At 37.0% G+C, this 15,810-nt stretch overlaps 1 protein-coding gene across 1 annotated transcript in view; it reads left to right on the top strand.

The window, feature by feature from the left end:
• The window catches only part of PCGF3 (polycomb group ring finger 3), a 143,452-nt gene extending 129,882 nt beyond the window's left edge, over nt 1-13,570 (top strand). The window contains exons 6-9 of the mRNA XM_063455349.1: nt 1,660-1,748; nt 6,924-7,061; nt 10,414-10,494; nt 12,050-13,570. Of these exons, the coding sequence (XP_063311419.1) occupies nt 1,660-1,748; nt 6,924-7,061; nt 10,414-10,494; nt 12,050-12,097 (356 nt within the window). The 3' untranslated portion in view covers nt 12,098-13,570. The remainder of the gene's footprint in view (nt 1-1,659; nt 1,749-6,923; nt 7,062-10,413; nt 10,495-12,049) is intronic.
• Nucleotides 13,571-15,810: the final 2,240 nt, after the last annotated feature.

Genomic DNA, 15,810 nt, shown 5'->3' with positions numbered 1-15,810 from the left:
TTTGGGTTGTAATATCAAGATATTCATGCTTAGGCCTACATAGGGTAAGGTAAGTGATGGTAGATTGCTAATCATAGGCCAAACATGCTGAGAGAGAGGTATTAAGACTTATGCAGGCTTAAGTAATGCAAGAGGAAGTAAGTTGCTTAGAATTCAATGAAAATAAAATCATACTGCATGGTATAAGCTTGAACATGTAAGTTAAACTGAAATATGAACTGGACTGGAGGTAAGTATCAGAGCCTCAAGCTTCTGCCAACGGTGACATTTTCCCTTGAGATGTATAATGTGGGAACAGGACCACATGCCCATTGAATTAGTCCCTGTCAGCCTATGCCCACTGGGTATGCATAACTGTCCAGCATGGGGGTGACTTGCCAGGGAACGACACACTCGCTTGGTGGGGAGATGTCTGCCACGGATAGCATGAGGGGCGGCTCAGAGGTGGCTGTGGTGGTCTCTTGATGCAGCTTAGAGCAAACGCTGGTATAGTAGGACTTGCCATTCCACGGCAGCGGCGGTCAGGACATCGGTCCACACCTCGGTATCTTAGGTGGTAGCGCGGCTTGCAAGGCATGGCAGATCTGCTGTGTTTTCCGGTGGTAGTATATGCTGCCAGTATTCCTGCAGACGGAGCTGCTTGAAGGTAGGCAAAGTTGGTCGCGTCGCCGCCATTTTGGCGCCCTGGCGTGGGATGCACTGTGCCCTGCAGGCTCGATGGGCCGTTATTAGGCAGTAATTCCCTCCAATGTGGACCGGGATAAACCCCCCGGTCTGTGGGGGAGGCGGGGGCAGGACCCGCAGGACATGTCTCTGGGCTGCTGCACGGCTGCCAGGTTCCGAAACAGGGAGGTGGCCGTCCGCCCCGTTCTACACCCACATGGGTCGCAGGCCCCGAAGCCTTGCATCACCCCCTGGGGCTGCAAGACTCCCGATCTCGGGTCTGCAAAGGCGCCGTCAACTACCTGGACACGGGAGGTATTATCTTGACTCCGGGGCAGGCTGTAAACTTAGTATTTTCGTCAAAATAGGCCAAATCCTACAGGAGCCCCTCCAGACTGCGACCGGTCAGCATGGCGGTCGGGCCCCGCCCCCGGCATCCAGGTTTTAATGAAGTACATTGCTAGATGTACAGCGTACCATTACCAAGGACAATGCAAAGTATTGTACAGAATATATTACAGACTTGTACTGTTTTCCCTGGAATAACAGTAACTCTGGTAAAAATGAATCCTATGATTAGTTGCATATGGATGGGTTATTATGAAGGCAATACAGATGCTAAGTATTGAGAAGCATTCCATGATTTTTGCGCTTTATTTAGCTCTTTGCCCCAGACAAAAACACTTGTTTTTGCCTTGATAAAACTCCCTGATGGTCTCAAAAACTTTCTTGCCCTTGAAAATATAAAATCAGCCGTTACATAATCATGTTTAGATCAAACCACTCCATGGGAACACAGTTTAGATAGTTCTCAAAGACCTATTATTGAGGGTTTTGCATCCATGAGGGTGAAATATTTACTTAAAGTTTGTATGCAAGTTATATATTTGTAGTGTAATTGTGAACTAGTGTAAATTTCCAGTCCTAATTTAAATGTTCATTCTAATCATTATTGCATTGCTAGGAATGACCTTGATCTGTATTCTTTACCACCAGGAGAAACAAAAACAGAAGAAAACACGACGAAAGACACAACGGAAGAAAAACAGGAAGAAGACCATGATTATCACAGAAGTGACGAACAGGTACGCAAACAGCATTGTATATTAAAGGGGATGGGAAGAAACACACAAGGAATGTTTTGTGTCATATAGTTTTCCTTTTCATATTTAAGCATGTACTACTAATTATGAAGAGAGTGTAGCATTTCAGTATGGTCTAAAATTTTTGCACAGTACTGCAATTTTGTATATGTGTACACATCTTCTGCTTATACACGCTGTGCATAAGAGGTTTAGTTGTTTTAAACTTTAGCTAATGTTAGATTTTGACAAAGTTTATTACACAAAGTGTAATTCAAGTCAAGTGATCATAATATGAATATTAGTACCATTAGTATTGGTTCCACCGGTCTAAAACAACAAACCAAATTGCAGATTTTTATTTTTTTAATTATTATTTTTTTTTATAATTTTTTTTTTTTTTTAAATCCACTAAAGTCTCTAGTGCAATGTTTCTTTAGAATTTCAGACACATTCTTAGGCTTATTGCATTTCCCTTGCAAATTGGGTTTATAGTCACAGTAACATTACTGGTAAAATGACAGATTTACAAAGCAAAAAATCTCTCCGTATGGCTGTGAAAGAGTTTACTTATACAAGAGCTACTTCTGATACAATAAGGACATCTTTTGTACAAGAGCAATTGAAGGAGAGTAGCCTGGTTGTGGTCTCTGAGTAAGTAACATAGTGTCACAAAATGCATTTGGCAGCACTCCTAGTTTGCCCTGCCAATTTGTGTGTGGAAGTCCAAATTACTGCTGTGAATTGCTATTGGGAGAGTGAGAGTTTCTTTAAACCATGCTCTTCAAGGCATCCCCATTGATACGTAAGGAATAACTTTTCCTTATTTTATGAATTTATTTTCATCTTCAGGAGAGTACAATTTTATTTTGAGTTACAAGATTAGTTTAAAGCGGCTCTGTCACCCAAGTTGAAGTAAACGTGGAGCTACCACCATCCGGTTTAGCTAGCACAAACTGTGGGAATAAGGCATTGGCTCGCTCATCGCCAGAAAATATCTATGGAGGCTTCCACAGGCTTATGGGTTTCTTCATAGACATCAGTGCTGTACTCTTGCACTGACGTGGTTTCCTGGTTGATGAAGCGCCAGGAGCTGAAGGTTGAAGATGCTGCGCTAGGGGCTGGGGTCAACATCAGGTAAGTATAACTAGCCTTTACTTCACCCCTGGGCAAAAACAAACGTGTACAATGACTCCAGAAAACATCGGATTGGTTTTAAGTTGACACAAAAGCCAGAAAATACTCAAATAACTCTTGACATATGTGGTGTGTAGAAAGGCACATCTGAAAGCATGAGTTGTAGCATGGAAGTTGAAGAGCTTGTCTGGTCTCACTCCTATCAGCCTAGAATAGGAGAATAAGGCTGCCATAGGTGCAGAAAAAAAAACCTTGATTTCTGCTGGGATATCTAGATGGCAGGGTCACAATTTGTTTCATGTACTGCAATCCATGGATCAATCCTGCCTGATATCAGCAATATTTTCTTGGCACCTATAGGGAGACTTCATGACATATGAATGAATTAATTTAACATAAGCATCATTTGAAAACCACAGCATTGCAGAGATGCTAACTGTGTGCATTATCATGAAGCACACAACATTCCAAGCTGATACCATATAACAGTGACTACAATTAACTCCACTGACCTTCACAGTTCCAGCACTTCAGCCCAATAGAACACCTTCAGCATGATGTGAACCGAGAAGTTCACAGCATGAATAATTTTCGGCGTTCAGGCTCTTTTGTTCCTCAAAAAGAAAAGACTCCCTGCACAAATAACATGTTTTCTGCAAAGCAAAAATAAAATGTGTATATATAAACAAATGTGTTGTTTTATCTAATACATGTACTACAGTGAAAATAAATGCTAACAAATACAACCCAAAGCAAATTGGAGCAATTAACAACATTCATTGTTTGCAGGGGCTCATGAAGCCGAGATGCGAAATGCCAGGTTCTGGATGGATCATTATCTCAGGCGTACATTCAGTGCAGCAAAATATGTATACAAGATTTTATAGGTAGATACAAATAACAAAAACCGAATGCTCTCACAAAGACAGCTTCTGGTATTAAGGAGCTATGTCTAGGCAGCCGAAATCTCAGCAACAGCTTCTGTCTCAAACTATGTGGACCTTCTGGGAAGTAACTTCACGTACAGGACACAAATACCAGCTCATTTTGTTCTAAACAACATCCTGAGGCTAATAATTATGTTCACTTTATTGCAGCTCTGTATGTATTCGTATTTCAGGTGACATTCCATACAAAATCTGTCATTTTGCATCTCGGTTTGGTGAATAGCCGGCAATCTTCTCCGTAGATGTAATGTAAGCAGGAATTTGTAAAAGGGATAAATAATAGAAAAATAAGTGTTTGTGATGTGACTAAAGTAGTCAAGCAAGACTCTCCCTATTTTAACTTTCAAGCCCCTGTGTGATATCAGTCTGTTGTTAGCTAACCTTCTCTGACCTTCTGTTGATGGGGCCACATTTTAGTCATAGAATTTTGCACACATTTTCTTTTAAGTCTCTAACAATGTACGACGATCTGTGACTTAATGCATTGCAGAGGATTTTTGTACACTTTTGTGACAAACCTCATGATACAGTTTTACTGCCAGCATGATGATCATTGCTAGCACCGGGGAGATTGTCACGGTGCCGCGGGTTACTGTCGGCATTGCCACACTGAAAAACAGTGGTCATGCTGACAGAAATATCAAAGGCTTACCTGCGGCAGATCAAAGCGCGACCTCCTTCCATCCCGGTTCCCAGCGTGTGTGGCGTTAACAGACGCCGGCCGCTGCGGTTCTGTTTCTAATAAAGAAATAACCTTTACTCATAAAAGATGGCGCCTACGTGCGTGCGACGTCACGTCATAGACGTGCATGCACGTTTTGGGCTCAGAGGTCACATACAGCCAATTGCAGCTTTAGGAGGGTTACTTAAACCCAAATTGCCTTTTGATCAGTGCCCTGTCGTGGTTTCCCTTAGTTGGTTATCCGAGAGAGTGTTCCTGGTTGTAGTATTTCTGGTGTTTGATTTTGGCTTCGTTTTGACTTCCCTGAATTCTGGTGTTTTTGACTTTTGGCTTCCCCTCATCGTTGTGTCTCATTCTGTATCCCTGACCCCTGCAAGTATTTTCACTTTTCTTGGATACGTTAAGTCCGGCCGTTCTAAGGTCCGCTTATACATTATCCTTAGTCCTAGGTGTGATACTATTTCTGCATGCTGGATCAATAGTAATCCTGACAGAGATCCAGGCATTGATACTTTGTTCTCCCTTTTGTAAGCTGAGAGCGGCTCACAGCTAAACAGGTAGTGTTGTGCCACTAAAGTGAGTGATGCACATCAATCTGTAAATTACTATGACTCACTTTCAGTGATGCCTAAATATTTACCCAAAGCTTGCTAGCAATTTTTTTAAGAAATTTCCACTTTTCTAAAAGGTCCCAAGTTGCACTCTGCTGGCTTTCAGACAGCCAGGAGGGTGCTCTTTCTGATTATTGCTTGTCCCAGCAAAAAAAAAAAAAAACGTAAGGCAGTGTCTTTCTCTGTGCCTTGTGTCCCAGTGCTTTTTTGTGAGGGAGAACATCATTAAGAGATCCTCTCACCTCTGGCTGAGATGTTAATTACCCTTTATTTAGGAGATCGAGGGGCAGTAGTCTACAGGTTTTTATTTGTAACGCTCGAGTGTTTCTTTAACAACTACTGAATGGATTGACACAATGGTTAGAAAAGACATATGCAGACACTTTTTACGTAAACAGCAGTGTTGTTGTTTGTTTCTTTAGTGTCCTTAAAAGATCAAATATCCCAAAAGGCTAAAAAGTATGTGACGATACATGAAATTATCGTATAGTATTTATCGATGGTATTGATACAATGAACTAATTATATATATATATATAATATATACATACTTTTTAACTAGCTGTAAAATGATTTTTTTATCTTTATTTTTATTTTTTTGGCTGCAAATCATTTTTCTGCTTTTACTCTTTGCTAAAGCTGAACTAATGGCTATTAAAATAAAGCAGAAACTCATCCTAGTTATCGTTCCATGCCCGGCTCGCCATTATTCTCCATTCCAATGTAAATTGACAGAATAAACCTAATAATGGCTATTAGGATGGAAAGACGGGGCGTGTATGTAATGAGCTAGAGGGAGACACAATTCAGTTTGACATTTTAGTGACCCTTGTATTTGTTTCTGTTGTACTCTTTCATTTCTACTGCACAATTCTATATATAGATAATGCTTTGAGGGGAGTACAGAACGATTTTATTAGAAGCATTGATTTAAAGCCAGAGTAAAAGCTTGCATTATTTGGGCATGTCATGCTGCTAACATGACAACAAGCATTATTTTCCTGTTCATAGACCAAATGGCTTGCCTGGCATGCAAACAAAATAACACAACATCTCTTTATTGATATAAAAAAATCGAATCTATTCTTTGTTCTAGCAAATATATTTAAAAAAATGTGTATGTTTTGTGTATACTTTTTGGCTTCTAACTCTGTCACTGTAAAGAACTAAAACATTGCAAAATTACAAACATGTCCTGCACTAAGTGCGCAATCTGGAGGATAGGACGCAAGGATACTGCAAGGATACTGCTAATAGCAGGGAGAAGGAGAAAGCGGCAGAGAGGAGATAATTTTTTTAAAATTTTAACCAAAAAAAATGTATAAGTATCTAAGTATGCATTAAGGGATAAAAAACAAAAAAACAAAACAATGAATTTGGACTAATGTGCGCTAAACTTAGAATTATCACTAAATGTATGATCGTGTGCGTGCGTGTGTAGAATTTGGTATGAAGCAGTACAATTTTGGGGCATTTCTGTTCGAAATTCCCTGAATAATAAAAATCAAATCTCTATCAAACTAGACTATCAATAATTTTCGCCTGTCGAATAGGGCTATGGATAGTCAGCTGCTTTATGTTTTGTGTATAGGTAAACTCTGATATTCAAAATAAATAAATATATATATATATATAAAATCTTTTTTTTTTATTTCTGGGGCACAGCAGCAAATGCACAATCCTCTGTCAAGTCTCCTTTGACTATTCAATTTATAAGTGACACTTTGTTGGATCTAAAATGATGGTGTGAATTATTTAAATGTCCTTACTATTTTCAATTCTTTTTTTTTTTTGTGTGAAGGTGAGCATTTGCTTAGAATGCAATAGCAGCAAATTGCGTGGACTCAAGCGAAAATGGATACGTTGCTCAGCACAAGCCACAGTCTTACATCTAAAGAAGTTCATAGCCAAAAAACTTAATCTATCATCTTTCAACGAGGTACGTTTAAACCAGATTTGCTCTTGATAAAATATCTAAATGTTATGTGCATTCTGTTTTGGCAGTGTTTCTTAAAAAAAAAAAAAAACAATCAAAAACCACTGCATCGTAGTGGCTGTACAAGTTGGGTATTTTTTTCAAAACCCGCTATTTTCGTCTGACATTTGTAGTTCAGTACAATTTGCTATGTGTGGTTAATAATCCTCTATGTCTTTAAAAAAAAAAAAAGAACTATGATGTGTTGCCCATATGGGCTCTGTGGCCCTGAAGCCAAGCTGGGTGGAGAAGATGAGTTTTTGCATCCACCCTAATTATTCTTTATGTAATGCTCTGCTTCTTCTGAGTGCGTAGGTTACTTCCTGCTGTGTTTTTAGTTGCTTTCCTTTTGCCATGACCTGCCTTACTATTTTGGTGGTTATTGAACTGTATGCCTTTTTTATATGTGTCTGTCTACCTTTGTGATATAAGACCTACCGTATATACTCGAGTATAAGACAAGTTTTTCTGCACATTTCTTGTGCTGAAAAAACCCCAGTCATCTTATACTCGAGTCACTGTCTGTATTATGGCAACTTACATTGCCATAATACAGACCAGGACCGCCGGGCTCATTACAAGCCCGGCGGTCCTGTTAGGGGCTGGCAGCGAGCTGTTACTTACCTTTACTGCAGCTCCAATGTAAGTCTCGCGAGAGCCGCGGCGTCAGAGTGTTGCCACGGGTTACTGTGTCAACGTTCCGTGCGACACTCAGACCGCAAGACTTACAGTGGAGCTAAACGGCACGGAGGAGAAGGGAGCTGACAGGAGCTGCAGAAAAGGTAAGTAACAGCTCGCTGCTAGCTCCCCTCCTGCACAGTACACACCACTGGACCACCAGGGACTAATATAGCCCCCCTCCCTGGCCAGCTAGGGACCACCAGGGACTAATATAGCCCCCCTCCCTGGGACAAAAAAATCAAATACAAATGTAAATAATAATATAATAAAATAAAAAATGTAATAATATTAAAAATAAAAATAAAATGTAATATTAAAATAATAGTAAAATAAATAAATAATAAAAATGCCCACCCCCCCACCAAGGTTACACACTCTGCATCACATTCATACACACACACACACTGCATTTATTCATACACACACACACACACTGCATTCATACACACACACACTGCATTCATTATATACACACACTACACAAACACACACTGCATTCATTATATACACACACTACACAAACACACACACTATGCATTCATCATATACACACACTACACAAACACACACACACACACACACACACACTGCATTCATTATATACACACACTGTAAATAAATATTAAATTAATATAATTTTTTGGGGATCTAATTTTATTTAGAAATTTAACAGTAGCTGCTGCATTTCCCACCCTAGTCTTATACTCAAATCAATACGTTTTCCCAGTTTTTGGGGGTAAAATTAGGGGCCTCGACTTATACTCGAATATATATGGTACCTTATTGTTTGTTTTTGTTTTTTCTTTTTCTGGAAGTTTTTTTTTCTGTATTACTGGTGGCATATCCCATTGGGTACAGCAAGGGTTTCTATGAGATTGTAGCTTAAGTGCAATTCAAAGATAGTCATAACCTAATGTTTATCAGAATAATTGTGGTAAAATATTTAAATCCTGCAGGCTTGGAGGGGGAAGCAGAAGGGGTGGACTACTGAAACAGTACAATTTATTTGAAAAAAAAACAAAAAAAAAACTAGAGACTGATGAAAGGACTAATTGTAACCTACCCTAAACATTGCACTTGTTTTTACCTCTGAGACTGAGTGGGATGAACAAGTATATTGACTTTTGTTCTAATTGAAATTTTTTTGTAATGCGATTGTTTGAAATTTAAACCATAAATCGATTTTATTTTCTTAACAGAAGTTAAGCTTGAGAAAATAGATCATTACACAACTGCAATGCAGGCCTAGATAAAGTTACTAGCTTACAGATAATTGTAAATATAAGTAAAAAGAAAAACTGTTACATAACAGTTTCTTTCACATTTGTGTGTTTTTTTTTTTTTGTTTTTTACTAGTTATGGGTGACTTTTACATTTCATAGCTATGATTATCTGCATAATGTTTATAAAATGGCTGTGTTTTTAGAGCTCACTGTGAATTTGTTCTCAATATCTCCCAAATCAGTTGAGGCTAAAGAATTTATAGTTGAAGCTGACTTGAAAGAGAAGCATACTTCTGGCCAAAACTGGGGCTCACCCACTCCCTAGTGAGCTCAGCTTATCATTTATGTCCAGAATTGGAATGGCTAATGTGGAAGTTCACTTCCAGTGCCTGGCTGTAGATGAGCTGAACCCTTGTTTTTGTCAAACTTTAAACACTTTGACTGAAACTGTGGGACAAACTGTGCCCCATGACCTTTACGTTGATCTATAGTGATTACGGCACTTAAAGGGTCCTTTTAAAGGGACACTATAGTCACCAGAACAACTACAGCTTAATATAGTTGTTCTGGTGAGTATAATGGCTCCCTTCAGGCATTTTCATGTAAACACTGCCTTTTCAGAGAAAAAGCAGTGTTTACATTGCCCCTAGGGACACCGCCGAGTGGCCATTCCTCAGATGGCCACTGGAGGGGCTTCCTGGCTCAGGGCTGCACAGTAAGCAGCCGTGCCGTTCAGCATCCCCACACTCTGCATGGAGACGCTGAGTTTTCCTTGTAGAAATGCATTGATTCCATGCATCTCTTTGAGGAGGTCTTGATTGGCCAAAACTGCATTTGGCCCCGCCCCTGTGCTGATTTGAGCCAATCCAATGGGATTGGATTGGCTAAAAATCAGCCATTTTGATGATGTCACAAAGGGGGGGGGGGGAGCCAGCACCGGCCGACCCGCATGGTGCTGCAAATAAGGCAAGTTTTAAACTTTTATAGGGGGGCTGAGGGGAGGGGGTGGGGGGTGAGTATGGTGAAATTTAGCACTATAGGGTCAGGAATACATGTTTGTGTTCCCGACCCTATAGTGATCCTTTTAAGTCAGCTGGTAACCATGTTGGAAAACAAAAACCTATTCAAATGAATGGAGTATTTATAAATGACACATGTTTAATTTTTCCTGAATTTATTTGAACTATTTAGAATACTGGTATCATGTACTATAGGTTACTAAGACAAATCTACACAGTTACATAAATGTACCAATAAAATACAACAAAACATAAAAGCAACAAAATCACTACAATTAATTTTATGCCAAGCAGTGGTGAATTTGGAAGTTACTGTTGAATAATGTACTTGTAACTTCTTTGTACACTGGAATACTATATATTTTAACACTTTTGAAACTATTTTTACTTTAGTTGGACATATTATGCAATGAAGAAATTCTCGGCAAGGACCATACACTTAAGTTTGTTGTTGTCACACGATGGAGATTTAAGGTATGTGCACACTGAACATTGACTCATTGCGAATCAATTACATAGTAGCTTGAATAGTTAAAAATAAAATAAAATAAAAAAGAGATGAGGAAGGGGAAAGGTGCTGGGTTACAGGACTTGCCAAAGCTGATCTATGGAGTCAAGTTGGGCAGTAAGCACAAGGCAAGTGGCCCCATTATATCAACACCCAATCTATTCATATACTACGGCTATACAACTGTGTACTATATAAAATTGTGGCAGATTCAATCTGATGTAAATGTCTGAAATAATAAAGGTGTTTATAGCAATGTTCATATATTTTGGTTGTATCTCCATACATTTGAACCATTTGCTACTGTATTAAAAAGACTGTTATAAAGTAACAATTATGTATAGGATGAGTAAAAATAATTGAGTATGCATATTTGATGGACAGTAGATAATTCTTGCATATTGTCTTCATAACTATTTAAAGTGCATTATCTCTGTTATCCTTTGTACTTTATAATATGTGTGTATACACACACACATCTAAAATAGACAAAAATATAGGGAAGTATTGTGTATATATACACCAAATGTATGTCTGTGAATTGTTGCACTCAAAAAAAAAAAAAAATATTTGCTTTTATTTCCTCTGAAGAAGTTGGAACAGTTGGACGAAACGCGTAGGGCTGCGTCGGATTTTTTTTTTTTTTATTGGTTTTTATGTGCCTTCTTTATTTGTTTGTACATCAGTTTTTATTATTTAAAAGAAGAGTTTATTTCCTGTTCCTAGTTTCCCTGGACTACGGTGTTGGCACTACTGATTCCTGACCTTATCTATGATGTGCCTATATTAATTCCTAAATTGCAAAAATGGAAAAGGAACCACACTCAATTAAGTTTAGATAATGTGTCTAGCTGAGCCACGGGGGGCCCGGCCCCACAGGTAGCAAAGGAAACTGACGCCAGTACACCTGCACCAGGGCCCGCACGCTAATGGGGCCCATCGGGTGGCCCAAGTATTTAGGGCCACCCAATGGGTCCTATATCTTCAGGGACCCGGCCAACGCTGCGGCCGTGCAATATGTGCACTGCAATGTTTCAACTCCCAATGCAGTCTTTGTCAAGCTTGACAAAGACTCCATTGGGAGTCTAAACATTGCAATGTTCTAATAAAGGTGCCTGAAGACATTGGAGTGCCTGGACTCTTTCTCGAATACTGGTATATGTTAATTCCTAATCTTGTAAGTGCAATTCATATTAAAGAGTGATTTTTATATGGAAGCTCTGCGCTATATATTTGTCCTTTTTCTATTTATATGTTCTCAAGTAATCTAGAGAAAATTCTGGTTTAATAACTCCAACAAGCAAATTATTTTTTTGAGTGCAACAACACACAGACATACGTTTTAGTGTTTTGTTATACTTATGAAACTTTAGAGGAGTCTTGGTATATCTACATTTTAAGAGGTGTATAAGGGTAGGGTAATGTTATTTTAAATCCCTTCATGTATTTTTCCATTGGTGATTTTGGGTGTCTTCTATATATTTACTTTGTAATATATATATATATACTTTTCCCTCATAGAAAGCACCACTCCTTCTGCATTACAGACCGAAAATGGACTTGCTGTAAAAGAACTTCATTGTCCTGTTTGGACAAAGTTTTTGCAGAGACTATCATGGGCACCACCACAGTGCACCACGCAGCTCACATCATGTGAGAACCAGCGGATTCAAGCCAGAAGATTGTAGCGCACTCACAGAAGACCCTCTTAAAATCCTTTTCCTTACGCAACACAATTGCCAGAAATCTGGACAGGAAAATATTTATACTTTTGTACAAAAAAAAATAATTTTTCAAAACTCAAGACACTACCAGCATGACGTTTACAGTTATCGAAAACACTTTTCATAAATTCATGCCTTTGCTGCAAATTACATCCAAGTTGGTTTTGAGATGTATTATTTGTCATATATGGATATATCAGTCTACCTATGTATATGTATATATGTGTATATGTACATATATGTAGATAGATGTATATAGAGAGAAATATATAAATATATGTATAAATATTAAATAAATGGAGGGGAATCGACAACAAATGACCTTAGGCTACATTATAGTTGTTAAAGGTGTATCATTTATAACTAAAGCCCATTTTCAAATGTTTTGTTTCTATTTGAACAGAAAATACAAATATGATCCTGACTAATCAATATCAGACCTTTGAGCCATCATGTGTTATAAACAAACGTTTGTGCTATTCCCAGCTTTTCTTGGGGCAAAACTGTTAGTCTGGAGAAAAACAAACTTTCAGACCTCTGGAGCTCTATTGACATAGTGCACTTTTTATCTTTGCTGCAATATTCACATTTGTCCCTTATGTTGCACAAGGACCACTTGATAACAGACCTTTTACTGTAAATGTTAGCAGTTATATCTACTGGAGGGGTCTCATAATGGCGGCAAATTGATGTCATTATCGAAGACTTTGTTATACATTTTAAGGCTCATGATACTTAACCTGAAAAAAATCATGCTGTTTGAGATCTTAATCGCTCTTGGTGCTAAGATTATCATGTACATCTTTTTGATTTTTGACAGGTTATATTTATACCATTATAGGCAAGGTAGAGTGAACCATTTAACCACAGTATTGTGAATAAATAAAACGCAACCAGATGGATTGCAAGAATTGTGTTTTGCGGCTCTTAACTGATAGAGTGTAACTGGGCCAGGAGACATAAATAATGGATGGAAATAACTTTAAAAAAAAAAAATGCTTGTATTCTTAAAACAATTTACAAATCTGCAATTTTCTTTGGGATCACTTGAATTTGCTATGGTGCTACATTAATACTGTGTGTGTGTGTCAGTCAGGTGGCCTTCGTATTATGCCTCTGGCACCAAAAGGTGTGATCTCATTTTGACTGGCATTTGTAAGAGGCCATCTTTTCGTACCAGCTTAAAAATGGTTTATATTGTCTATTCCGAAGTATCTGTTTCAAAACAACAAACCTTAATTAAGCCAGTGTTCACTAAAACAACTGGTCTTTCACTATGAAAACTGTATAACTCTGCCTTTTACAATATTTTAACTTGACAACCTCAGCAGTAAAGAATTTATATATATATCTATATATATATATATATAGGTTTTTTTTTTTTTTTTTTTTATAATGCCATTTTGGAATTTCTTTGCTCTCCTAAATTCCTTTCAAAAGAATTTGGAAGCAAGGACAATGTGTTTACTCCTCCACTCAGTCTAACATCTGCAGATATACTAAATTAAATGAAGGAGATATACTGGATTAAAGCAAGCCTCTGTGAGGTACAGTGTAGTATTACTCCTCAAAGTAATTGTTGCATTTGATAATAGGCAAGAAAGCACTTTTTGTCAGATTTTATTTGATATACCTGTGCTGTTGTGGAAGCCACATTTAGCCTATTTCTAAAATGTATTTTGCGTAGTGGATTTGGGAGGGGATAGAATCCACTGTTTAATGTCTCCAAAAATATTTATGTGTCTGTTGTAACTTGCAACAGTGAGACCAGAGAGAGAGAGAGAGAGACAGATTTTGTTTAAAATAGTTCTTATGGAAAATAGAAACTTCTGACAGAATATATGATAAATTTAAATAGGACTGGCGGGGTTTAAAAATAACTTTATAAAATTATTTATTCTATTTTAAGCTTTCTATATTATTTTACCATTGAAAACGTTTTACGTGACCAGCTTTATTTACGGGCATATAAAATAATATTGTAAGATGTGCAACAAGCTTCTTTTATAATTTTTTTTTTTTTTTTTGTTACAACAGTGAATAAAAAGCATTAAGAATGATGCTGTGCAATAGGTTTGCAGGATGCTTAATTTTTCTCAATTTCTATGTATTGTACGGCTCTGAAAAAGTTGCAGGATTTGACAATTAATAATTGAAGTTGGCGGGAGGCATATCTTTAAAAAAAATTTGTGTCAATGAACACGTGTACTAGAATTGTATCACTTTGTACAATGTACAAGTTAAACTATTAAACAGGAAATAATGAATAAACAGAACAAAAACTACTGTATTAATAAATACAATTCTAGTAGTGCATTTTCATTGCCATTTTTTCATTTATTCAAAATAAAAATAAGAATACACATTACAATCTCTAATTTCATACTTTTTTTTTAACTCTGTTTTGAAGTTTAATCTTTAATATCTATTTTTTTTTATTTTTTCCCCATATAATATACAGACAAGCTCTGTTTAACAAACTGCAGAAATATATTTTTGCATAAACTTTAAAGTTATATGGTAGTGAAGACTTTGTTTGTTAAACAAAAAACAATTTGCCTACTTTAATGTGAACGGTTTTATTCACACAAGTAACTAGAAAGACTGTTAAGCTAAACATATGATTCACCCTTGTTATGACTATATTATTGCAAATCTGTTTTTCTTCAGGTACAAATCTAACCCTTTCAATGTCTAAGGGAGGAGCACTTTCCCTTTTGGCACATAAAGGTCTATATAAAGGTGCAACTACATTGTGATAACACAGGTAATGTCACATTTGTGGTTTTATTTTGCAATGGTTGAGTGTTTAAGTGAAACAGTTGTCATACATTTATTTATATTCATAAAATGCACATTTGTAATGTAAAAGGTGCATATGAATAATCAAAGAATCAAATAACCGGAGACCGTTTGGGGAACTTTTTAATTTTTTTTTAAAAAACATTCTTCACCTTTTGAAACTGCAATGTACACTACAGAAATACTCAGTATGTTCATTTATAATAAATGTATAATTTGTGGCTAAATCAACAGATTACATGTGAAATGGTGATTTTAAACTTGAACCCAACTTACTGTTCTAGATATTAAAGACCGTGAGAAACATTGCTTCCACTTAAATGAGCAATTTGATTTCTGGATAAAAAGTCCCAAAATAATAATAATTATAATCAAATTATGTTTTTCCTTGAAAGTTTACATTTTTAAGTTTGTAATACTGTGTAAAAGTTGTAACAATTATAGAATTGGGTGAAGTTATATTGCTTAATGTTTTGATTTTACTACAGTGAAGCTTGTATTCTGTGTTTTGCCAATTAATATTATATGCTTGTAATAAAAGCAAAAACAAAAACGAAGTATACAATTGTGAAGTTTTATTTTGTTAATTTTTTTGGGGGGGGGAGTACTTAAGTCATCTCAGTGCACAATTATAATAAAGAATCTTCCTAAAAATATTTGCATGTCTTCAGTTTAAGTTTATAAAATAAGATTAGTATAATTCCATGGAAGTTACATCTGTGACATTACTTTATGCAACTTTAAAAACTTGAAATA

This window comes from Pelobates fuscus, chromosome 5 (genome assembly GCF_036172605.1).
Source record: "Pelobates fuscus isolate aPelFus1 chromosome 5, aPelFus1.pri, whole genome shotgun sequence".
NCBI classification, from domain to species: Eukaryota; Metazoa; Chordata; class Amphibia; order Anura; family Pelobatidae; genus Pelobates; species Pelobates fuscus.
Note: the sequence above shows the minus strand (reverse complement) of the source record. Positions and strands in the feature narration are given on the sequence as shown.